At 46.5% G+C, this 25,859-nt stretch overlaps 1 protein-coding gene across 1 annotated transcript in view; it reads right to left on the bottom strand.

Moving 5' to 3' along the window:
* LOC138683598 (synaptic vesicle glycoprotein 2C-like) overlaps positions 1–25,859 on the bottom strand; it is a 154,792-nt gene that overhangs the window by 120,335 nt on the left and 8,598 nt on the right. Inside the window, exons 2-3 of the mRNA XM_069775583.1 lie at positions 18,912–19,284; positions 12,660–12,716 (exon numbers count right to left, since the gene is read on the bottom strand). Of these exons, the coding sequence (XP_069631684.1) occupies positions 12,660–12,716; positions 18,912–19,284 (430 nt within the window). The remainder of the gene's footprint in view (positions 1–12,659; positions 12,717–18,911; positions 19,285–25,859) is intronic.

Genomic DNA, 25,859 nt, shown 5'->3' on the forward strand with positions numbered 1-25,859 from the left:
GAAGGACTCAATGTCTGCTAGTCCTCTAAAGTGTAATACTCTATTAGTCAGAATCTGTCGGATCAGTGGCTCTAGCACCCGCCGGTGCCGTCCCAGTTGCCATTGGGACAAAGTCTTCAATTTCTCAAGGACTTTCCAGTGAAACGCCTCCCTTTTTTTTTTTTTTTCTCCCCTCCAATGCCTCTCCCTCTCGTCTGCAGAGGCTACTGCAGGCGGCTCCGCGTCTATCGCGGGCGCAGTTGGTTTCACTGTCTCTGGTTCCGAGAGGCAGGATGGATTAAAGGACAGTGGCGGGGGGGCGGATGGTTCTGCCCAGGGGCCGGCCGCGGCCGCGCCTGGCAGCGGCCATTCCATGGCCGGCTGACACGCGCCGCTGCAAGGCGGCGGAGGGGGGGGCGGAAAGGAAGGGAGGAGGGAGGGGGCGGAGGAAGCGCCGGAGGGGGTGCAGCTGACGGCTCAGCAGGCACAGGCTCAGGCAAAGGCTCAGGAGGCTCCGTCCGCTCTCCCGGCAAGGGCGCCTGATTTCCCCCCGCGGGGGGGTGTTTCCTCCTCTGCCACAGTCTCCAACCCCCGCTGCCTCCCAGTTATCCCCTCCGCGGGTGGCCGTTCCTCCCACTCTCTCAACTAACGGTACAAATCTCCCTTAACGTCCCCGCCTGGATCCCAGTCCAAGAGGCATTCCCCCAAGTCCCCCCGAACCTCCCGCCGTAACTCCTCCCATGGACACTGCGGACGGGGCTCGTCCGTCCCCGCTGGTACCGTCCCTACAGGAAAAACCTCCGTCTCTGCCGTACTCTCCGTGTCCACGCTCTCAGTCAGAGATGGACCGCTCTGTGAGCCCCGCTCCACAGCCGCCCACTCCGTCTGAGTTTGACTCACTGTCCCTGGGGGCACTGTCCCCCCTTGTTTTTGAACCGGCGCTTCATCCGCAAACAAAACAGCTCGCGCCGCTGACCAACACTCCCCAGCTTTCCGTCCTGCCGTAACTACCTCCTCCACTCTCCCCCACGCTTGTAATCGTTCCGCAGCTCCGCGCTCACCCGCAAGCGCCGACTGGAGCAACAGTTCCCGAATCTCTCCCCAATTTGGGGGACTTAATACTTCTTTGGGAGAGCCCATCCCTCCCCGGCGCAGCACCCATTGGATGCATTCGCCCGTGGGGCCCCTCCTAATCGTTCCGTGAGCACCCACCTCATCAGCCAACACTTTCAACACCTTAATCACTTGCGCAAGTCCCATCGTCGCCTAGTGCGACCGATCACGTCGGGGTCACCATTATGTAGCGTTCGCCGCATATCAAGGTGCCACGATTAGATCACTGATCACCCCCCAGATCAGGGAAAGAGACAGATAACACACACAGTGTGAGCGCCAACTTCCGCCTTTTATTGCGCAGTCAATTCCTTTTATACTAACAAGGGTAGGCGGGATTACAGACACATCATAAGGCTGCGACTAACCCTCTAACTTTCCGTGACATCGCGAGATCTTCCGAACGCCGAACCCTACAACTAATTTCCCCAAGTGGAGTCTGTTTTGCCCATGATGGTAATTGGTGAGTGATCTCTCCCTGTCCTTATCTCGACCCATGAGCCTTTTTGTTATATTTTCTCTTCCCTGCCCAGTTGAGGAGGGGAGTGATAGAGTGGCTTTGGTGGGCACCTGGTGCCCAGCCCATGTCAACCTGCCACAGCGCACAAACACTACAGGTGAGGTAGATCAATTTTTCCCATATAGTTTTACAGGTCCCTTTCCTATAAATATGATCAGAAAGAATATAGTCAGATGCTGTATTCAGAGACTGAGATGTTAATGGATAATTAAATATACCTTTATGGAATTACTTTCACTGAAGTAGGCATTTAAAAAAATAACGTTTAATTTTTTTCTTTGAGGAAAATTATAGGTAAACTTCCTGAAAAAGAAATTCAATGCCATTTTGCAATTGATTATGTTAATTTTATTTTAAAGGAAACTGTACTGCAAATTGAAAAATGATATTCCAGTTGTATATCCAATCTGAAGACAGAATATATTATTGAAGTGAAAAGAAACTGCTACTAAAAGGACAATCACTAACTCCTTCAGAGCAGAGTTTTATAAGCCAGACAAACTATATGGAAGCATGGCTGACAAATTTGTACTGTCGAACTGTGTTCCAAAGAAAATGAGTATACTTATGTGTTGAGGATTTCTTGGCTGGGCGAGGGCATGTGAGCAATCCAGACTTTAGCTGGGAACGAAGCATAAGCATACAAAGTGCTGAAGCGGACAAGGACGCTGTGTCCTTGTACGCTGGGAAAAGGAAGATAAGAAGACCCTGACAAACAACACCTGGATGCCAAAGAACGAGATAAGTAACTGCTGGACACCTCGTGAAGAAGCTTGCGCAGCCAATAGAGGATAAGATAGTGTCGCGTGAAACGGGGTATTGTACCAATTAGAGTATTGTATAAGGTACGTGCACAAGCGCATAAGATATATAACTGTGCTGAAAGTTGTAGTAAATGGGCTTCACTTGATCACGTTGGTCTGTGTGTGATGTCCCCTGTGGATCCTCCGCAACAATCAACTAAGAATATCTTTTACATATAAAGATTATTTTTTATTTTGTTACTGTACTATCTGTGAGCCCTTATCTTGGACTTGGATACCGTTGTGTTAAGCAATGTGTTAAGTAACACAGAACAAAAAAGGCTATTCATGCTCAAGAAATCATTCCGTCTAAACTTTATACAGGGCATGATATATGGATTCAAAACAGACCAGGGAGAAGCAATGAGGAACCATTGGCCTCTGGAAACGATGGTAGTCATAGCATATGAGTGGCTAACCAGTTGTCCGGTTTTGTTGGCATGAATGCAAAAAAAAGGTTTAAAGAAGATGATCACTTAATCCCGGGACCTTTATATTAATTTTTTTCTAGTGCTGAGGGGATAAAGTACAATAAAGGGATGCAGCTATCTGTCTGAAAAAGTGTGCCAACTGGGGCCTCAAAGACTGACATCATGGGGCAGTCAGAAGCAGGAGTCAGCCTGTACGCACTGCTAGCAAGGGTGACAGCAGTGCAGCTGTCAAGAGTCTTGCACGTGAAAGTGAGCACTTACAGGTCCCATAGGGGAACCAGTGAGGAGATGGTCAGCAGTGGCATGGCATTCTGAACAGATATAGCTGGGAAAGGTTAGCTTTGCCTAGCTTAGGTGTCCTGGTTTCGGCTGGGACAGAGTTAATTTTCTTTCTAGTAGCTGGTATAGTGTTATGTTTTGTATTTAGTATGAGAATAATGTTGATAACACACTGATGTTTTCAGTTGCTGCTGAGTAGTGTTTATATTAAGTCAAGGATTTTTCAGCTTCTCATGCCCAGCCAGCAAGAAGGCTGGAGGGGCACAAGAAGTTGGGAGGGTGTGAGAGACTGAAAGAGTTAATGTCTCAAACATTGTGGTGGGACAAGTTCTGCTTAAAGACAAACCCTGCACAGCAAGGAACCAAGGTGAAAAGCCCATCAGCTCAGACATTCAGCAACGGGAAGGGGCGGGTGTGCTGGAGGGTGCGCAGCTCCCTGTTCTGATAAGCTGTTCTGATACAAAGATCAAACAATGCTCATGGCTGCAGGGAAGGAGAAGTTACTCCACAAAGGACCCCCAAGCCCAAAGGCTCACAAACTGCTCATTAACCTGATGAGTTCGGGTGCCCGCCCGAAGGAGGGGCAAGGATGATAAAAGGACACAAACTGAAGCCCCAGGTGCGCAAGCCCACCGGGACTGGACCCCATGGCTGACTGGACCCTTTGGCTGACTGAACCAACGCTGGACCCAGGACTGGTGAAATCTTTCTCTCTTCCTTTCTATCTCTCTCTTCTTCTCTCTTTCCTTTTCCTTTTCCACAATCCCTACACCTCATCCGTTTCAAGATATAAACCGTTGACCAAGTCTGAGACTAAGAGTGGATCCAGCCACCCCCGGGCCCTTCTCTGAGGAGGAGTCTGGAAAGCAATGGGGTCTGCTCTGAACCTCGTGACTCAACGGGAGGGATCTCTTTATTCCCTGAATTGATGTATATGGTTACACGGTTTACAGAAGTGTTACAAATATTTTGATAAGTTAAAATTTTATATAAGCTGGGTTTGATCAAAAGGTAAAGATTGTAGAATATAGGGGTGTCCTGGGTTCAGCTGGGATAGAGTTAATTTTTTTTTACAGGAACCTGGGAGGTGGGGGGCATAGCCGGGGCAGCTGACCTGAACTAGCCAAGGAGCTATTCCATACCATGTGACATCATGCTCAGTATATAAATGGGGAGCGGGCTGGGGGGTTGGCTCTTCTTTTCGGTGGGGGAAGTGGCAGAGCGTCGGGTCCCGGGTGGTGAGCAGTTGCACTGTGCATCACTCTTTTTGTATACTTTTTCATTAGTACCGTTGTTGTTGTTGCAATTTCTTTGTGTTGTTCCAGTAAACTGCCTTTATCTCAACCCTCGAGGTTCCAGTTTTTGGGTTTTTTTCCTCTCCTCCGTCTTCCCCCCATCCCACCGGAGGGGGGCGGGAGGAGTGAGCGAGCGGCCGCGTGGTCCTTTGTTACCGGCTGGGCTGAAACCACGACAGTCCTTTTTTGGCGCCCAACGTGGGGCCACGAAGGGTTGAGATAACGACAGATCTGGCCAGAGCGTGTTGAAACAAATTTGTCATACGCATTTCTTATACTAGATAAATAGATGTTAGTCACAATGTTGATTCAGCTGTTTACATGGTGGCGTTTTGTAAGTTCTTATATGCTTTATGTATTGCCTGTAGTTGCGTATCTCATCTCTGGGAGAGTGATTGGGATTATCATTTTGCTGTACTGGGCAATGTCGACTTGTGAAATGATTACATCACTGGTCATGAGGTTAAGCTGTTATCTGTATGAGGCAGTGATATCATTTCCATACTTTGGGCACCTTCTGTCGGATTTTATTGGTAATTACACCCAACCCATGGGGAAGTTGGGGGGGATACTTCCCCCCGTCTGTTCCCCTCCTTTTTCTCTTTCCAACTAATTACAACAGTTTTCGAGAATTTTGAATATCCTTGGGATGCGCAAGCCAGTGTGCTGTTAGTGCTATGCCTCCTGACTATGTTTCAGGTCTTGTCTAGGGCTACAAAAAGGCTCTTTAAGAGTACCACCCAGAGATCTGTCCCAAAGCTGGATATTCATGGGTGGCATGGCATGTGGGAGGATGTGGGCAGGTATCTAGAGAACTTCTCACCTCCAGTGACTTGGAAGTTCACTCCTGAACAACTGCAGAACCCTCATGAAGTGATAGAATTTTTGAAAGGAAAATGCTGTGGCTATCCCAGAGACACACAACTCACTACACTGTGCTGGGCCCTGGCCGGTATCTACCAAACCCTGCTTGATACTATGCAGCACCCCCAGGGGGAAAAGGGGGAAAAGATGGAAAACAAGACAACATGCACCGTGGCTACCCCAACCCCGACAACATGCACCGTGGCTAACCCTACCCCGGTGACAGATACTGCCACTAAACCAGAGAACCAACCTGTGCCAGTATCAGTTGCCCCTGTACAGAAAAAGAAACACACAAAGAAATCAGTTCGCTCAGTGAGAGATGAAGATGAACCAGGGTCATCACGAGAACAGGAGGAAGAGGCAGAACCTGAAATAATTACCCGATCTCTATCCCTGAGTGAGTTGCGTGACATGCGAAAAGATTTTAGCCGCCACCCAGGTGAGCACATTGTTACCTGGCTGCTCCAATGCTGGGATAATGGGGCTAGTAGTGTGGAATTAGAGGGTAAGGAAGCCAAGCAGTTGGGATCTCTGTCTAGAGAAGGGGGTATCGACAAGGCGATTGGGAGAAAAACACAAGTCCTCAGCCTCTGGAGGCGACTTCTGTTAGGTGTAAAGGAAAGATACCCTTTCAGGGATGAAGTTACATGTCACCAAGGCAAGTGGACCACCATGGAGAGAGGTATCCAGTACCTGAGGGAATTAGCCGTGCTGGAGGTGATTTATAATGATCCAGAAAATGCGCAGTCACCCACAGATCCAGATGAAGTCCAATGCACACAACCGATGTGGCGGAAGTTTCTACGAAGTGCACCACCAACCTATGCCAACTCATTGGCAGTAATGTCCTGGAAAGAAGGCTATGGACAAACGGTGGATGAATTGGCTGTCCAACTCCGGCAATATGAAGGAAGTCTCTCTTCCTCCCTACGGGCCTGTGTCTCAGCTGTAGAGGAATTGTCCCGAGAGTTCCAGCAATTCAAAGTAGATATGTCCTCCTCCTCACCTGTACAGGCCCGCATTGCAGTTATTGGGAGTAAGCGTTCCTCTGCCCAAGAGAGAGGAGAGAGAAAGTACACACGACGGGCTAACCTGTGGTTTTACCTGCGTGACCATGGAGAGGACATGAGGAAGTGGGATGGAAAACCTACCTCAGTCTTGGATTCACGGGTACGGGAGTTGCGAGAAAAAGCAACCAGAAAAGAAGATTCTTCTTGGAAAACTGCTGCTCCAGTTTCCCGTGAGCAGTCCCCCGGGCGCAGTAGATGGGCCGATCTCATTTCTGATCCTCTTGAAGGGACTTCTGATTCACATGTGCAAAAAGTGGGTAACAGATATTCTAACCAGGATTAGAGGGGCCCTGCCTCCAGCCAGGTGGAGGAGAGGGACAACCGAGTCTACTGGACAGTGTGGATTCGATGGCCTGGCACGTCAGACCCACAGGAATATAAGGCTCTAGTAGACACTGGTGCACAATGGACCCTAATGCCATCAAGTTATAAAGGGGCAGAACCCATCTGTATCTCTGGTGTGACAGGGGGATCCCAAGAGCTAACCGTATTGGAAGCCGAAATGAGTCTAACCGGGAATGAGTGGCATAAACACCCCATTGCAACTGGCCCAGAGGCCCCGTGCATCCTTGGTATAGATTATCTCAGGAGGGGGTATTTCAAGGACCCAAAAGGGTACCGTTGGGCCTTTGGTATAGCTGCCTTGGAGACGGAGGAGATTGAGCAGCTGTCTACCCTGCCTGGTCTCTCCCAAGACCCTTCGGTTGTGGGGTTGCTGAAGGTTGAAGAACAACAGGTGCCAATTGCTACCACGACGGTGCACCGGCGGCAATATCGCACCAACCGAGACTCCCTGATCCCCATCCATAAGCTGATTTGCCAATTGGAGAGCCAAGGAGTGATCAGCAAGACTCACTCACCCTTTAATAGTCCCATATGGCCCGTGCGGAAATCTAATGGGGAATGGAGACTAACAGTAGATTATCGTGGGCTGAATGAATTCACGCCACCGCTGAGCGCTGCTGTGCCAGATATGTTAGAGCTTCAATATGAACTGGAATCAAAGGCAGCTAAGTGGTACGCCACAATGGACATTGCTAATGCATTTTTCTCCATTCCTTTGGCAGCGGAGTGCAGGCCACAGTTTGCTTTCACTTGGAGGGGTGTCCAGTACACCTGGAATCGACTGCCCCAGGGGTGGAAACACAGCCCCACTATTTGCCATGGACTGATCCAGACTGCACTAGAAAAAGGTGAAGCTCCAGAGCACCTGCAATATATTGATGACATCATCATATGGGCCAGCACGGCAGAAGAAGTTTTTGAGAAAGGGAAGAAAATAATCCAAATCCTTTTGAAGGCTGGCTTTGCCATAAAAGAAAGTAAGGTCAAGGGACCTGCGCAGGAGATCCAGTTCTTAGGAGTAAAATGGCAAGACGGGCGTCGTCAGATCCCTGCGGACGTGATCAACAAAATAGCAGCTATGTCCTCACCGACTAATAAAAAGGAAACACAGGCTTTCTTAGGTGTTGTGGGCTTTTGGAGAATGCATATTCCAAATTACAGTCAAATTGTAAGTCCTCTCTACCAAGTTACCCGGAAGAAGAACAATTTTAAATGGGGGCCTGAGCAACGACAAGCCTTTGAACAAATTAAGCAGGAGATTGTTCATGCAGTAGCTCTTGGGCCAGTCCGGACAGGACCAGATGTTAAAAATGTGCTCTACACTGCAGCTGGGGAGAATGGCCCTACCTGGAGCCTCTGGCAGAAAGCACCTGGAGAGACCCGAGGCTGACCCCTGGGGTTTTGGAGTCGGGGATATCGAGGATCCGAGGCTCGCTATACTCCAACTGAAAAAGAGATATTGGCAGCATATGAAGGAGTTCGAGCCGCCTCAGAAGTGGCTGGTACTGAAACACAGCTCTTCTTAGCACCCCGACTGCCAGTGCTGGGCTGGATGTTCAAAGGGAAAGTTTCCTCTACACATCACGCGACTGATGCCACGTGGAGTAAGTGGATTGCACTGATCACACAACGGGCTCACATAGGAAACCCCAGTCGCCCAGGAATTTTAGAAGTGATCACGGACTGGCCAGAAGACAAAGACTTTGGAATGTTGCCAGAGGAGGAGGTGACACGGGCTGAAGAGGCCCCTCTGTATAATAAACTGCCAGAAAATGAGAGGCAATATGCCCTGTTCACTGATGGGTCCTGTCGCATTGTGGGAAAACATCGGAGGTGGAAGGCTGCTGTATGGAGTCCTACACGACTAGTTGCAGAAACTGCTGAAGGAGAAGGTGAATCGAGTCAGTTTGCAGAGGTGAAAGCCATCCAGCTAGCATTAGATATTGCTGAAAGAGAAAAGTGGCCAGTGCTCTATCTCTATACTGACTCATGGATGGTGGCAAATGCCCTGTGGGGGTGGCTACAGCAATGGAAGAAGGGCAACTGGCAACGCAGAGGTAAACCCATTTGGGCTGCCACACTGTGGCAAGATATCGCTGTTCGGATAGAGAAGCTAGTGGTAAAAGTACGTCACGTAGATGCTCATGTACCCAAGAGTCGGGCCACTGAAGAACATCAAAACAATCAGCAGGCAGATCAGGCCGCCAAGATTGAAGTGGCTCAGGTGGACCTGGACTGGCAACGTAGGGGTGAGCTATTTATGGCTCAGTGGGCCCACGATACCTCAGGCCATCAGGGGAGAGATGCAACATATAGATGGGCTCGAGATCGAGGGGTGGACTTGACCATGGACACTATCGCACAGGTCATCCACAAATGTGAAACATGTGCCGCAATTAAGCAAGCCAAGTGGTTAAAGCCCCTGTGGCATGGGGGGCGATGGCTGAAATATAAACAGTGGGAGGCCTGGCAGATTGACTATATCACACTCCCACGAACACGCCAAGGCAAGTGCCATGTGCTTACAATGGTGGAAGCAACCACTGGATGGCTGGAAACATACCCTGTGTCCCATGCCACTGCCCAGAACACTATCCTGGGCCTTGAAGAGAAAATTTTATGGCAACACGGCACCCCAGAAAGAATCGAGTCGGACAACGGGACTCACTTCTGAAACAACCTCGTAGACACCTGGGCCAAAGAACACGGCATTGAGTGGGTATATCACATCCCTTATCACGCACCGGCCTCCGGAAAAATCGAACGATACAACGGACTGCTGAAAACTACATTGAGAGCGATGGGGGGTGGGACTTTCAAACATTGGGATACTCATTTAACAAAAGCCACCTGGTTAGTTAATACTAGAGGATCTGCCAATCGGGCTGGCCCCGCCCAACCAAGACTTCCACATACTGTAGAAGGGGATAAAGTCCCTGTAGTGACATGAGGAGTATGTTAGGAAAGACAGTCTGGGTTAGTCCTCCCTCAAGCAGAGGCAAACCCATTCAAGGGGTTGTTTTTGCTCAGGGACCTGGGTACACCTGGTGGGTGATGCAGAAGGATGGGGAAGTTCGATGTGTACCTCGGGGAGATTTGATTTTGGGAGAGAATAGCCAGTGAATTGGGCTGTATGATACCTAACTGCTAAATACCCTGCCAATGCATGTCATTGTATCTATAGTGTCTATATGCCATATCAAGGGTATTACTGTAAGAATTACCCAAATGACTGAAGGATGGACTTTGAAACTAAGCCAAGTACAACAGCGACAGAACTTGAACTGACACCCAGCAATTTCCTCAAGATCAACATCTTCGACCTGCAGACTAAGGGCGTGAGTTGCACCAAATGTACTAGCCACAAGTTCCAGAGGCAGCATACAACAACCCACCATCTCACACCATCTCTCTTATCCTGAAGAACTGTTACAACAGATGGAGCCCCAAAGTCATGGACTAAATAAAATCAGTGGACACATTAGAGGGATAGCCCATACGCTAAAGGAATACCATTTGCGTGTGTGTGTGTGCACGGAGGGGCGATGGGGACTGACGCAAGTCCATATACTTATATATATAAGACAAGGAAGTGGTAGTGGTCGATTGGAAAATGTAAGATCTGGGCATGATGTAGATGATATAGAATAAGGGGTGGATAATGTCCTGGGTTCAGCTGGGATAGAGTTAATTTTTTTTTACAGGAACCTGGGAGGTGGGGGGCATAGCCGGGGCAGCTGACCTGAACTAGCCAAGGAGCTATTCCATACCATGTGACATCATGCTCAGTATATAAATGGGGAGCGGGCTGGGGGGTTGGCTCTTCTTTTCGGTGGGGGAAGTGGCAGAGCGTCGGGTCCCGGGTGGTGAGCAGTTGCACTGTGCATCACTCTTTTTGTATACTTTTTCATTAGTACCGTTGTTGTTGTTGCAATTTCTTTGTGTTGTTCCAGTAAACTGCCTTTATCTCAACCCTCGAGGTTCCAGTTTTTGGTTTTTTTTCCTCTCCTCCGTCTTCCCCCCATCCCACCGGAGGGGGGCGGGAGGAGTGAGCGAGCGGCCGCGTGGTCCTTTGTTACCGGCTGGGCTGAAACCACGACAAGGGGTTTGAAGCTCGAAATGTAGTCATCGAAAATTAGGAACATATAAAATGTGCTGTATACAGTCATAAGAAAATGAGTATTGTCTAAAATTAGTTAACCATAGAAACTTGGACCGATTTGTTAGTTTGTAGTGTTTTGTCTTGAGAAACTAAGAGAGATCGTTATGGACCTTAGTTCTGTTGCTTAGAAACCCCACTTTGATCAAGACTCCAGTTAGTGGAATTAAGTAAGATTAACCAATGAATGTTTTAGTATAAGAATATTGATAAGGTGGTGTGACTGAGGGCTAATCACTAGAAATGTTAAATTCAAGAATTAACATTGAATGTACTTTTATGTAAATCTAATACATGATGGCGAAAATCGTACTGCGCAGAATCACATAAGAGAGGTCAACTATCGGACAAAGTGAGGAAGACTATGGAAGACCACCAGAGGGCTCCTGAAGACCACCAGAGACCTTCACTGCGCCTGCGTAAAGGACATTTACATATGCTAATAACTTCCCAGAAATCTAATGAATATGCATAACATTTCTTGGAAATCTAATGAATATGTATGAATAAGTTTAATATAAGGTGTATGATTTTGGTGTTCAGGTGTGCGTGGTTTGTGAGAGGACTCACCCGCGCACCTGGCCATCAATAAAGAAGTATCTGCTTATCTACACTAAATTGGTGTTGATAAGTTCTTTATTCCGAGTTTTTCGGCAACAGAAGTAGTCTTATGCCAATTCCTCTTGTGAGAAACCCTGCCACCTACTACCACACCTCCCCAGTTCAGTTTGTTTCTGTCATGAATAAAATCTTTAACTGATCGTTTGGTGTCATTTCACCTTAATTTAGCCCGAGGGAATTTCGAATTAAACACGACTCCCTGGTCTGTCCAGTCTGGGTCGTGACAGAGGGGACACAGCCAGGGCAGCTGACCTAAACTGGCCAAAGGGGTATTCCATACCATGTGTCATCATGCCTAGTATATAAACGGGGGGGTGGGAGTTGGCCTGTGGGTGGATCGCTGCTGGGGAACTAACTGGACATCGGTTGGCGAGTGGTGAGCAATTGCATTGTGCATCACTTGTTTTGTATATTCCAGTTCTTTTATTATTATTATTGTTTATTTTATTATTGTTATTTTTATCATTATTAGTTTCTTCCTTTCTGTCCTATTAAACTGTTCGTACCTCAACCCACGCATTTTACTTTTTTTTTTTTTTCCCCCCGATTCTCTCTCCCATCCCACTGGGTGGGGGGGGAAGTGAGTGAGCGGCTGCGTGGTGCTTAGTTGCTGGCTGGGGTTAAACCATGATATTAGGGAAAAGAATGTTTCATTATTTCAGATGCTGAGATGCTGAGGAAAGAAAAGGCTGTAACTTAAATTTTATAGAAAAAAATCTATAAAACAAGAACAGTCTGCATGCAAAGACATAGAAACAAAGTTATGTAGAAAAGTACCCCCAAATCAGAGCCCAGAGAATTAACCTAAAATCAGTCCAGTTTTGAGCTGCATGTAAAACCAAAGGGATAAGATGCAGGCAGGCAAAGAGCTAAAACAACGTCTTTAGGCCTGAGCCTATAAGCTGTCTCATGAATGTACAGTCCTGCATCATCAGTGTCAGAGCCCAAGAGGTCAGCGTTGATCCACGTATGTGCTGACTGAAAAAGAAAATTATCTAAAAAGAAAATGATAATCTTCATTAAATCCCTAATAGCTGTTAATGCACTTTGTGGCTTGCTTATTTATATTCAATACAAACATATTTATATATAAGCATTAGTGCTGACAAATTCATATTTAGGCATATTATAAGCAACACTTCTAACAGCAAAAAGACAGAGCAAAGACTTTACTCACCGAGCCATCCTGATCCAGAATTGGGTATACACATATCTGTTTCAGCACTGGGCAATGTCGCGGTAGAGACGGACACGACAAGTAATAGATCATGCAAAATGGCTACTTTATTGTTCTAACACACCTTTTTATCCCCTTCTTCAGAGTATGTGTTAATATATGATTGGTTTAGTTAGTAACTAAGAATTCATGATTGGTGAGTTCGTCAGGACGGTTCTCCTTATCATTGTCTTGTTTTTGTACCACTCTTCTCGGATCTTTCCAGACTTTGAAGGATACACTACAAGCTGCTCAAGGTCATGCTGTTCTCAAACTGTCAGGCGTTCCGCAGACCCGTTGCATCCCCCGACAATTCCCCCTTTTTGTATCTGTGCTAAAAATATCGTCCCGGCTGCCCTCTGCAGGGCCCTTTGCAGAAGGCTGAAAAGACAGGGCAACATCAGGAGCATAGTTATCACAACCAAGATCACTACCCCCACAGTCTTGAGCAGAGATATCAACCATCCAGACAATCCCCAACCCTCGAACATCTTTGTCAGCCAATCTAATTCATCGCTTTCTGTCAGCTTCTTGACTCCCTTCTTTAATTGTTGAATACTACTGAAAATGGATTCTGAGTGATCGGATAGATTCATACAACACATCCCTTCAAACTCATCACAACCGTGTCCTTGTGCTAAAAGCAAGAAATCAATTGCAGCTCTATTTTGTAGTGTAGCATGTCTGACACTATCAACGTCTAACAGTAAATCGGATAATACTACACCAGTCTGTATTCAGGGACCCCAGAATTTGTGATTCCTGGGGTGGCAATGAGGGTGAATGCCCGATCCGTGGAGACCAGGCATTCCCATCCATTGAGTCCATGACCTGCTGCACAGGGGTCTCCATCAATAAGTTCTTAAACTTTGTTGATGTCAGTCTAACCCCCTATGAAACCTGTGAAAAAGGGATTGCTTGGTGTTGCTGTACTGAGGTATAAGCAATCTTGTCCAGTCACGTCAGCCAGGGTCATCCAGATGTTTTCTTTGGTTTGTGGCGGTATCCATGACTACGTCCATCAGAGGACTGTGAGGAAGATGAACCATCCGTACATTCTTGTGCCGTCTTGCTCCGCGATCTCAGCCCAGCAATCGGTAGGTGCCAGCTTTGCGTGGGCGTCCCCACGGAGGCAACGATGGCCTTGCTGTACACCAGCCCGATGCTCTTCGGAAAAATCCCGGTATTTATACATTTGCAGAGGAACGGATTTCAGCACACGTGGCCAGCGGGTGCCAAAATCCGCCTCAGTTGCAACCTATGACGCATGCGCTCGCTGGCCAGGCACGCTGCACGAGTCATAGCCATCCTGTCTATTGGTTCATGGGCTTTGTGATGCGGTTGCAATGCACAGAGAATCTTGACCTGTTATGTTGGCCAAGGTGACCTACACTTAGTTTTTGGTTGAGGTGGTATTCATATTGCCGCACCCTCTGGGATGTTCCAGATGATGATGGTCGTACAAATCAAGCGGGAGTCCATCGTGGGCCTGTATCTGTGGAAACACAAGCATAACCTCGCCCCCAGGTTAATAGCTCACATGGTCCACTCCACTGACCAGTAACTAAATCTTTAACATGTACTTTGATGCCTCTTTGTAAATTCTGTGTTGAAAAAAGAGAAGAGAAATGTTGAAAAAGAGGAGGTAGAGAAGAATTATCCCCATAATGGAGAAAGTTAAGAACATAAACTGCTTTATCTAAACATGCCTGTGGTGGCTCCCCAATCATTCCCCCTTTTTGTTTTTGAAGCAGCCGCTTCAATGTGCCATGTGCACGCAGCTCTACTACTTGTGGAGAACCATTTTGATATACTACTTTGCTGTTCCAGTTGTTGTTTTCATACCATACTACTGCTGCTTTACCTGTTTTTCCCGAACCATCTGTGAAGACAGTGGGGCCTTTCACAGGTTCTGGCTGGCTTAAATTTTTCTGGCCAAATGGTATTTCTCGAGCAAATTTCAGTAGCAGGTGTGACGGTAGATGATACGAGATCTGCCCTTGAAAACCCGCCATAGCCGCTTGCAGCTCGTAATTGTTTGCCAGACACCATTCAAAGTACCAATTTTGAACAGGTAAAACAATCGTAGCTGGATCACGCCCTGTTAGTTCTACACATCGTTTTCTGGCTTTTATGATTACATCAGCAATAAGTTCAAACAAGCCAGGAGCAGTTTTTCGCGGCAGGAATGACAAAAACATCCATTCTAAAATATGTAATGGGTCATCCCACTCAGAATTCCACTGCACCAAAGCACCAAATGGCACAGTTTTGTCAATTAGTACAAAGAATTGTACCAATTTTGCAACTGCGAATTGGTCAGTCCAAGATAGGGCCTGATCCAGTTCAAGGATCCCATTAGTTTCTGTACATCATTGAGTGTCTTAACCACAAGGTTGAGTTTCACAGGTTGGGGCAGAACCTGCTTGCTTGTAATTGTCATTCCCAAATATTTCCAGGGTGCTATTTTTTGCACTTTTTCAGGGGCAATAACTAATCCATATTGTTGTAACGATTTCGTGGCCAAATTTTTCATGTCATTCAACTGCTCCTTGTTGTCTGATGCTAACAGAATGTCATCCATATAGTGATAACAATAACTAGTAGGGAATTTTTCCCTTGCGGGTGACAGAGCTTGTGCTACAAACTATTGACAAATGGTTGGTGAATTTTTCATGCCCTGCGGCAGAACTCTCCATTGATATCTTTTTGCCGGTTCTGCATGATTGATAGGAGGCACAGAAAATGCAAATTTTTCTTTGTCTTGGGAAGCTAATGGTATCGTAAAAAAACAATCCTTAAGGTCCATGACAATGATTTCCCAAACTTGAGGGATCATGGCAGGTGAAGGCATGCCTGGTTGCAGAGCCCCCATCGTGGCCATGACAGCATTGACTTGCCGCAGGTCATGCAAAAATTGCCATTTTCCTGATTTCTTTTTTATCACAAACGCTGGAGTATTCCAGGGACTGTGGGATGGTTCAATGTGACCGGCAGCTAGTTGTTCCGCCACCAATTCCTGCAGGGCCTTTAATTTTTCAATTGGTAGGGGCCACTGATCCACCCACACAGGGTTATTTGTTAACCAAGTTAAAACAAGCGTGGGTTGCCTAACACCCTGCAGCACAGTGGCCCCCATTAAAAATCCGTGGTAATTCTCACCCCCCACTGCGACAAGCAATCCCTCCCCCATAAATTGAGGGGAGCTGCCGTCATACATGGTTTAATGACTGCTTGTTGGCCCTCAGGATTGGTAATCAGAACTGCTGTGGCTGCCGTCTTTGCTCGCGCGGATCCTCCCAGCCCCACTGCTCCCATACCAGCCTCCTCTGTGGGCCAGGTGGACGGCCACAGATAATCGGCAATAATAGTCACATCGGCTCCGGTGTCCAGGAGCCCTGCAAGCCTTACTGTAGTCGGCAATCGTCCGTGATTCGACAGCATGCACGTCATATGTGGTCGGGATGATGAAACAGTCTGAGACCAGCAGACCTGAGGGGGTCCCATAGAGCCAAAGCCTCCATCGCATCGCAGTCGCTGTTCTGCTTTCGAAATACAACTCGAAAAAAGAACAAGTTGAGCAATGCAAGTACCTTTTGGGATTGTTACTGGTAGGTAGGGGGTTGAAACCAGCGCTCAAATTTGACCTGTAAAAGCAGCATCAATAACTCCCACATACACAATTAGTCCATTTAACGTGCTACTTGATCTTCCCAGTAGCAATGCACTCAGTCCTCATCCTATAGGACCCCTTGCATTAAGAGGGACCTTAACAATGTCTTTTGTGACTAGAGTGACTGTGTCGGCGGTGGATACATCCAGCCCTGCTGAGCCAGCTGTTGCGGCTGACAATTGTTCACAGAGGGGAGTTGGCCGGCTGTCGGAAGGGGATTTGTTGTCCTCGCGCGCACTCTTGCGCTCTTTTTGTGGTTTCCCTGTAGCGGCTGCCTATTAACATGAAATTTGGAACGACACTGTTTTGCAAAATGTCCTGATTTTCCGCATTTGTTGCAATTAATCTCCGATGGGTTGTTCACCGGTTGTTTACCTGGTGATGTTCTGTGTGGACAAGTTACCTTTATGTGCCCTTCTCTGCCACACCCAAAGCATTTCCCTGAATTTCTCATAGCATTGGCTAGGGTGGCCACCGTGTGTTCCACTGTCCCAACCTTAGAACATGCAGCCACCATGTCAGGAACAGAAGGATCTCCTGGTATTATCTTTTGACAGACCTCATTAGCATTATCTTTTGTTAACTGTTTGCATAGCATTTGTCTTAACACCTCATCTTCTACCTGTTTTTCCAGTGCGGCAGATATTTTTTCTACAAACTGTAGAAAGGGTTCTCTGGGGCCTTGGTGGATAGCGATGTATTTTTGCTTTGGAGCTGCCATTTCCATGGTTCGCTTTAATGCCATAAGGCCTATATTTTGTGCCTGTTCGAGAACAATCGGAGGCCGTGTAGCCTGCAGCTGAGGGTTACTAAATGGCCCTTCACCAAGCAAAGCATCCTCTCCAAGGCCTAATCTCGGGTCACCCTGTGGCAGTCGTAAATTATTCTGTGCTGCTGTGCGTGCCATCTGCCTCCAAGTAGATTGAAACACTTGCAATTGTACGGGCTGAAACAGCACTTGTGCAAGATGCATAATGTCATATGGACACAGCAGATCTGTGCTGATTATCCAAATAAGTTGCATCACCTCAGGAGAATTGATTCCAAATTTTTGTACTTTATTCTGCAAATCCTGCACTACTTTCCAGCCGATTGGATTGTGCTCATCGTGCTGGTTTGTGCCTGCAGCAGCTTTGAAAACAGGAAATGTAGCAGGAGCCTCTGCTGCTTTATCTAGAGGCTTTAGAAATGCTGGTGTTAGAGAGCACGGGCTGAGGCGTTCTACTAGATCCCAGTTGCCAGTGTCGGCAGCATATCTCTTAACTCCCTCCCAGAATTGATCAGGGGATCGTGGGACTACAGTTATTGTGGATGGGGGGGAGAGTCCATGGCAGAGGTTCTTTCGTTATGGTTTTATCTGCGAGATGCAGAGATCGTATAGCGTCAATTAGAGCTTCTTCTGCCTCACTTTCATTTCGGCTCTCACTTTCCGGCTCGGTGTTATTCGCCGGAGTCGCCGTATTTTTCTCCTCGGGGGGGCTGATGGAGTCACCCCTTCCGCTGCTGCACCAGTAGGTGAGGAGGGCCCCTCATCGCCCAGTAAAGTATTTAATGGCGTAGGAGGAGGAGGTGGATAAGGGCATGATCTGATTTTGCCCGTGAGGGGTTTTCTGCCTGCTACTGCTGATACTGCAGCATCGGCTGCAGTTGTTACGTGATCAGAATCTTTTTCCTTGCTAACATTTTCTGGTTTCTCATCTTTCTTTTGCTGATCATTCGCATCACATTCTGCTTTCCATTCCTTCAGGGTCTCGCGTAATAGACGCCATAGGATCGCCAACTTACACAGCTCTTTCTGTCCTTTAGAGATCTCATCAAACATTTTCCATCCCACTGCTTGCCATGCACCCACACTGAATGCAGTAACTGTTGTGGCTGCAAAGCCTTGCATCTTACACCATATCAAAATCCTTTTCAGGCTTTGTCCTGTGGTTTTAACCCCTTTTCTTTTTAATAGGGCTTTCCAGGTAGACAAAATAGTCTCCTTTTCTTTTGTTAATTGCTGCCCCATTCTAACAGTTTTGTCCCCGGTGGCTCACCTTTTTAGGTGTCTAGGCTCAGGTCCGGACCAAGCAGATTCCCACTGCTCTCAGCTTCACCGGGCTCCGTCTCCGCAGCTCTTCTCGCCGCTAGTATACTCCTCCGCAGCTCTCGTTGCCGCCGGTATACTTCTTGCTAGTGCTGGATTTATCGCCTTTAAATGATCTGTTCGCTCAGACGCATCGGGGTCACCATTTGTCGCGGTAGAGACGGACACGACAAGTAATAGATCATGCAAAATGGCTACTTTATTGTTCTAACACACTTTTTTATCCCCTTCTTCAGAGTATGTGTTAGTATATGATTGGTTTAGTTAGTAACTAACAATTCATGATTGGTGAGTTCATCAGGATGGTTCTTCTTATCACTATCTTGTTTTTGTACTGGTCTTCTCGGATCTTTCCAGACTTTCAAGGATACACTACAAGCTGCTCAAGGTCAGGCTGTTCTCGAACTGTCAGGCATTCCGCAGACCCGTTGCATCCCCCGACAGGGCAACACAAATCCAACTACAAAAAGTTCAACCCCATCAGCCATTAGAGCCATTCCTATCACAAAGAAGAGGGCCCACTGGAAACGACCATGGCTGCATTCTTGTATTATCAGTTCGTACTGCTGTGCTAGCTCTTCTTCATCAGCTTTCCTCTCTGTTTCCAGTTCATGACGGTCCTTATATTCATCACGAATGGGCTGCCCGAAGGCCACCGTGCCATCCTTGCCCTGCCCCATGTTGGGGATTTCCTGATACTCCCCTTCATAAATTTCATCATCTTCATCATGTCCTTCAGTTGCTTCGCTTGATTCTTCATCGTCATTAGCTTCTACACCATAATTTCCTCCTTGGACATAGTAATCGTCATCATCTTCCTCATCCTGGAATCAGTTGTAGGACCTCTGTGTGTAGCCATCCTGAGCTTTTTCAACAGCTTTATTTACTTTTTTCACCTCTTGCCTCTTCACCTCTTTGGCAATATCTTTTGCCCCTTTCACTAATGAAGTCCTGTCTTTGCATGTTTCCTCCATTTTGTATCAAAGAAAGATTGCTGTTCTGCTGCAGAGGGACCTGCCGAATACCATTTTCAATATCTATTGCGTGTTGGACATCAATAGAAAAAGCCCAAGAACATGTGAAGCTGTAATATGCAACCTGCAAAATATGAGAAAAAAGTTTATACTTTGCTCCTTATTTGCTTCTTCACACTGATACAATACCATACCAATCTTCTTTTAAGAACTGGACACCATAATTCAGGGCTTCAAATATACAAACATGGATTTTCTTCACAGATGCAAATATCCCAGGTTACAAGGAAAATGCTCTAAAGAGAAATCTAATATCTCTACATGTTTTCAGAATGAAATTTATTACACTCTAGTCTTTCAATGGATACTGGGTTTTATTCTGAAAGAAAACAAGCAATTCCATGCACTATACATCATATTGACTGTCTCCGGTGTCCTTCCCCATTTGAACTCCCTGCTATGTAATAAAAGGCTATGAATATTAGCTTTTCTCTCAATGAGTTACCATTAAAACTCTGTCCTCTGTCCAGCCTCCCACATACATAAATCTTGGAGGGAGTTAATATTCCTGAGATCTGTACCAGTCTTTCAAAGCTAACTCAGCTTGGCCAATGAATTCACAGTGCATTCACACTGGGTCTTAGCAATGTGTACTCCTGCCCTAAAAAAAAAAAAAAAAAAAATCATTGCAGGGAGGTGGGTGGATTGAAGTGGTGGCACTTTCACACTCTGGAGATTTCCAATACCTAAATCATGGACAGACACATCCCTCTCTCTCCACTGTCCACAGTGACAGTAGAGGCAGCCTGGAGCAATTGTATATCCTCAGCTAATATACCCAAGAGTGTTAGTCCAGCATGAGCTCACACCAATCTTACTGCATGAAAGCACCAAGACATTTCATTCCAGTCCCCCTTCCTGCTCCCCTGCTGTACCTTTTCATCTATTCTTTTATGTAACCCCAGTATCACAAATGCTGACACAAAGAGTCAAGAGCGTCTTGCTTATTTGATTGAACACTAACTGTTCCCTTTTTTTCTGGGAGGTTTTCAGGCATATCAGCAAGGAAACTTGGATCATCACACATCTGCACAATCACTAGGGGTAGTAGAAAGAAATGGCAGTAGCATACAAGCATGTGAGAGACTGAATTGTTATCTCGAGCTGTTTGTCTCAAAGATTGTTAGGTGTGGGAGACTGGACTGTCATCTCAAGCCATTCATCTCAAGGATTGTTTGACGTGAGAGACTGAATTGTGAACTGTTTATCTCGAGCCCTTTGGCTCTGGGATGGCCTGTCTAAGCAGGACATTCCTCTGTCCATAAGGACGATTACTAGGCCACTGAGGCATCCAGGAGAGGAAACGGGCTGAAGCCGACAAGCATGCAAGAATGTGGAGACTACCATTCTCAAGGAAACTGTAGTCTTTGAGATAAGATACTGGATTCCGGTGTTGATCACGCGAAGGTTGTGTGATAGACGAAACCTGCAGCACGTGAACAGTGCATGAACAATACGTATGTGCATACATCATCGGACTATGCCCTATAAAAAACCGTGGAGACAAGCCGTGGTGTGCACCCACCACTGAAGAATTGAAGACTGAGGACCAACGGGACGCCGCTGGATCCATGGTGGTGACTATCCTTGCAACTCTATCCCGACTGCTTGCTTGATTTCTGCCTTTTTCTTCCATTCTATCCTATCGCTACTATTTTCTACTTTTGATACTTTTGATAATAAAAGCTCTTTTGGGTATACGGCTTTTGACCTCGTTTGTGTCTTAATCTCGCTCTTGTGATCATATCGAAACCTTCCCCGACAATGGATTGGGACAAAGCAGAAGGAGGGAAAAAATACAGGATCCTTCTTTGGCAACAGTCTATAGTTAGAACAGCTGAAATCAATTACAAAACTGTACAGAGCTACATGATTCTGATGACAAGGTGGAGTGCTTATGGGTAAGGATGAGAGGGAAGGCCAATAAGGCAGATATTGTGCAGGGAGTCTGTTATAGACCGCCCAACCAGGTTGAAGAGACAGATGAATCATTCTACAAGTGGCTGGCAGTAGTCTCAGAATTGTGTGCCCTTGTCCTTGTGGGGGACTTTAACTTTCCAGACATCTGCTGGAAATACAACACAGCAGTGAGTAAACAATCTAGGAGGTTCCTGGAGTGTGTGGAAGATAACTTCTTGACACAGCTGGTGGGTGAACCAACCAGGGGTGGAGCCTTGCTAGATCTGTTGTTTACGAACAGGGAAGGATTGGTGGGAGGTGTGATGGTCGGAGGTCATCTTGGGCTTAGCGACCATGAAATGATAGAATTTTCAATTTTTGGTGAGGCAAAGAAGGTGGTCAGCAAAACCACCACTATGGACTTCCAGAGGGCAAACTTCGGCCTCTTCAAGGCACTGGTTGAGAGAGTCCCTTGGGAGACAGCCCTGAAGGGCAAAGGGGTCCAGGAGGGATGGACATTCTTTAAGAAGGAAATCTTAATGGCTCAGGACCAGGCTATTCCCATGTGCCGCAAGTCGAACCGCTGAAGAAAACGACCGGCCTGGCTGAATGGGGAGCTTTTGCTAGGACTCAAGGAAAAAAGGAGAGTTTATCATCTCTGGAGGAAAGGGTGGGCAACTTGGGAGGAGTACAGGGATCTTGTTAGATCATACAGAGAGAAAATTAGAAAGGCAAAAGCTCAGCTAGAACTAAATCTGGCCACTATCATAAGGGACAACAAAAAATGTTTTTACAAATATGTTAACAGTAAAAAGAATCCCAAGGAGAATATCTATCCTTTAATGGATACAGAAGGGAACGTAGCAACCAGTGATGAGGAAAAGGCCGAGGTACTTAATGCCTTCTTTGCCTCAGTCTTTAATAGGGAGACCAGTTATCCTCAGGGTACTCCACCCCTTGAGCTGGAAGGTAAGGATGAAGAGCAGAATATACCCCCCTTAATCCAGAAGGAAGTAGTTAATGACCTGCTACGCCATCTGGACACTCACAAATCTATGGGACCAGACAGGATCCATCCAAGAGTACTGAGGGAACTGGCGGAGATGCTTGCCAAGCCACTCTCCATCATCTATCAGCAATCCTGGTCAACGGGGGAGGTCCCAGAGGACTGGAGGCTTGCCAATGTGACGCCCATTTACAAGAAGGGTAGGAGGGAGGATCCGGGGAACTACAGGCCTGTCAGCCTGACCTCGGTACCGGGGAAGATTATGGAATGGCTTGTCTTAAGAGCACTCACATGGCAAGTCCAGGACAAGCAGGGGATCAGGCCCAGTCAGCATGGGTTTACGAAAGGCAGGTCCTGCTTGACCAACCTGATCTCCTTCTATGACCAGGTGACCCGCCTAGTGGATGAGGGAAAGGCTGTGGATGTTCTCTTCCTTGACTTCAGCAAGGCCTTTGACACTGTCTCTCATGGCATACTCCTTGAGAAGCTGGCATCTTGTGGCCTGGATGGGTGCACTCTTCGCTGGGTGAAAAACTGGCTGGATGGCCGAGCCCAGAGGGTTGTGGTGAATGGGGTGAAATCCAATTGGCGGCGGGTCACAAGTGGTGTTCCCCAGGGCTCAGTGTTGGGCCCTGTTCTGTTTAATATCTTTATTGATGATTTGGATGAAGGGATTGAGTGCACACTCAGCAAGTTGGCTGACGACACCAAGCTGGGAGGCAGGGTCGATCTGCTTGAGGGTAGGGAGGCTCTGCAAAGAGATCTGGACAGGCTGGATCGATGGGCCGAGGCCAATTGTATGAAGGTCAACAAGGCTAAGTGCCAGGTCCTGCACTTGGGTCACAGCAACCCCATGCAGCACTACAGGCTTGGGAAAGAGTGGCTGGAAAGCTGCCCGGCAGAGAAAGACCTGGGGGTGCTGGTTGACAGCCAGCTGAATATGAGCCAGCAGTGTGCCCAGGTGGCCAAGAAGGCCAACAGCATCCTAGCCTGCATCAGAAATAGTGTAGCCAGCAAGAGCAGGGAGGTGATTGTTCCCCTGTACTTGGCACTGGTGAGGCCGCACCTCGAGTCCTGTGTTCCGTTTTGGGCCCCTCACTACTGGAAAGACATTGAGGTGCTGGAGCATGTCCAGAGAAGGGCAACAAAGCTGGTGAGGGGCCTGGAGCACAAGTCTTATGAGGAGCAGCTGAGGGAACTGGGGCTGTTTAGCCTGGAGAAGAGGAGGCTGAGGGGAGACCTTATCGCTCTCTACAACTACCTGAAGGGGGGTTGTAGTGAGGTGGGTGTTGGTCTCTTCTGTCAGGTGACTGGACAAGAGGAAACGGCCTCAAGTTGCGGCAGGGGAGGTTTAGCTTGGATATTAGGAAAAATTTCTTCACCGATAGGGTTGTCAGGCATTGGAACAGGCTGCCCAGGGAAGTGGTTGAGTCACCATCCCTGCAGATATTCAAAAAGCAAGTGGACCGGGTACTTCAGGACATGGTTTAGTGGGCATGGTTAATGGTTGGGCTCGATGATCTTGCAGGTCTTTTCCAACCTAAATGATTCTATGATTCTATGATTCTTATCATTATCTTGTTTTTGTACCGCTCTTCTCGGATCTTTCCAGACTTTCAAGGATACACTACAAGCTGCTCAAGGTCAGGCTGTTCTCGAACTGTCAGGCATTCCGCAGACCCGTTGCATCCCCCGACAATGTACCTTTTTATCCTTTTGTAGTTGAACGTCTAGAAGGACTAAAGTTGAAAATGACCAAAGGCAAAATTACTTTTAAAGGAATTAAAAGCCTTTCCCCATATATTTTATGCGTTGCACACCATTTCATATGTAGCTGCTCTCACAGATTTCCCCACATATCTTGTCACTTAGAAGGGTTGTGCACTCGCATGTATATGAAGTAAAAAATAGGAGAGAGGAAAGCATAAAAAAACCAAAGAAACATACATTGTGGTAGTAATGTAAAAAACTGGTAGGAAGATCAGTGGTATATATGCAGTCACTTTCAAACACTTAAAACAGAATGTTGTTCTAGTTGATGGCATCCCTTTAGTTCCATTTATCATCATGGTCTCATCTAGCCTCATTAGAATTTATGAAGTGTTGCTCCTATCGGTTGCATAATTTGACTATTTACATGTAAAATTCAGAACAAAGCTTTTCCTTATAGCATAACCTCTATATGGAGTGAGTAATCAGAAGAATTAGAGTTTTGTAGCATTCCAGTTATTTTTTAAATGTTAGAATACACAATGTAAAGGAGGAATGTTATTTTGTTTTGTACATCTATATATGTCCTTCTTGTGTAAAGAACAGAAAAATATTAAACCAAATCACACTCTGATTTAAAAAATATACATCTCCTGTAAGTGTACAAAATCCAGATTTCTAAATGAGTTGAGGTTACTACATTTGCATATTGAGAGGATAGTCTCTTGAGACCAACTCATGAGTAACCTATGTCAGGGTGCCTTCTTCTGTTGTATCAAAGGCTTATCAATCACTTCAGAAAATATTGGTGTACTTTGATTTGTGAAAATTCAGGAAATCTTTCTCAAAACCCTGCCTGGGATTGAAATTCATAAAACCTTTGAGTACTGGTTATTTCTCCTATTTGGCTCACCCTCTTCCCTAGGAAGAAGGCTGAATTGCCACCTGTGTGATGTTCCCTCTCCCTCATAGCATGACAAACTTTCTATGACTTCATGATAACTTATAAATGCTAAGTATCATACACAGTATTTTGATAATCTTACCATTTCAGATACGGTGAGGACTTTTGTAGAGATCACAAATCACATATTTAGTAATATAGTTCATTTCATCTATAGCTTCATGGCAGAAAACTATCAAAAGGCACAGGATTAATTTTTTTTTTTTTTTTTCAGTATTTAGTAAATGTTTATCCTTCATGTGTTCTTGGAGCACAATATAGAAGATTCCTTGCTATGACCAGTTGTACAAAATGATTAAGTAGAATGACACTCTGGATAGGGAAACTGTTTCTTCCTGGGGAATTAGATATCTCTGAGAAGAACAAATTTTCACTGGAGAAAATGCTTGCTAATTTCTGTATTTATAGTAATAAATAAGTATGGTGACTTCCTGCTCCATAGTCCAAAGGAAGCAAAGTGTCCTGGTTTCAGCTGGGATAGAGTTAATTGTCTTCCTAGTAGCTGGTACAGTGCTATGTTTTGAGTTCAGTATGTGAAGAATGTTGATAACACACTGATGTTTTCAGTTGTTGCTAAGTAGTGTTTAGACTAAGTCAAGGATTTTTCAGCTTCTCAAGCCCAGCCAGTGAGAAAGCTGGAGGGGCACAAGAAGTTGGCACAGGACAGAGCCAGGGCAGCTGCCCCGACTGGCCAACGGGGTATTCCATACCGTGTGACGTCACATCTAGTATATAAACCGGGAGGAGTGGGGGCGGGGAATCGCTGCTCGGGGACTAGCTGGGTGT

The sequence above is a fragment of the Haliaeetus albicilla genome, chromosome W (assembly GCF_947461875.1).
Source record: "Haliaeetus albicilla chromosome W, bHalAlb1.1, whole genome shotgun sequence".
NCBI lineage: Eukaryota > Metazoa > Chordata > Aves > Accipitriformes > Accipitridae > Haliaeetus > Haliaeetus albicilla.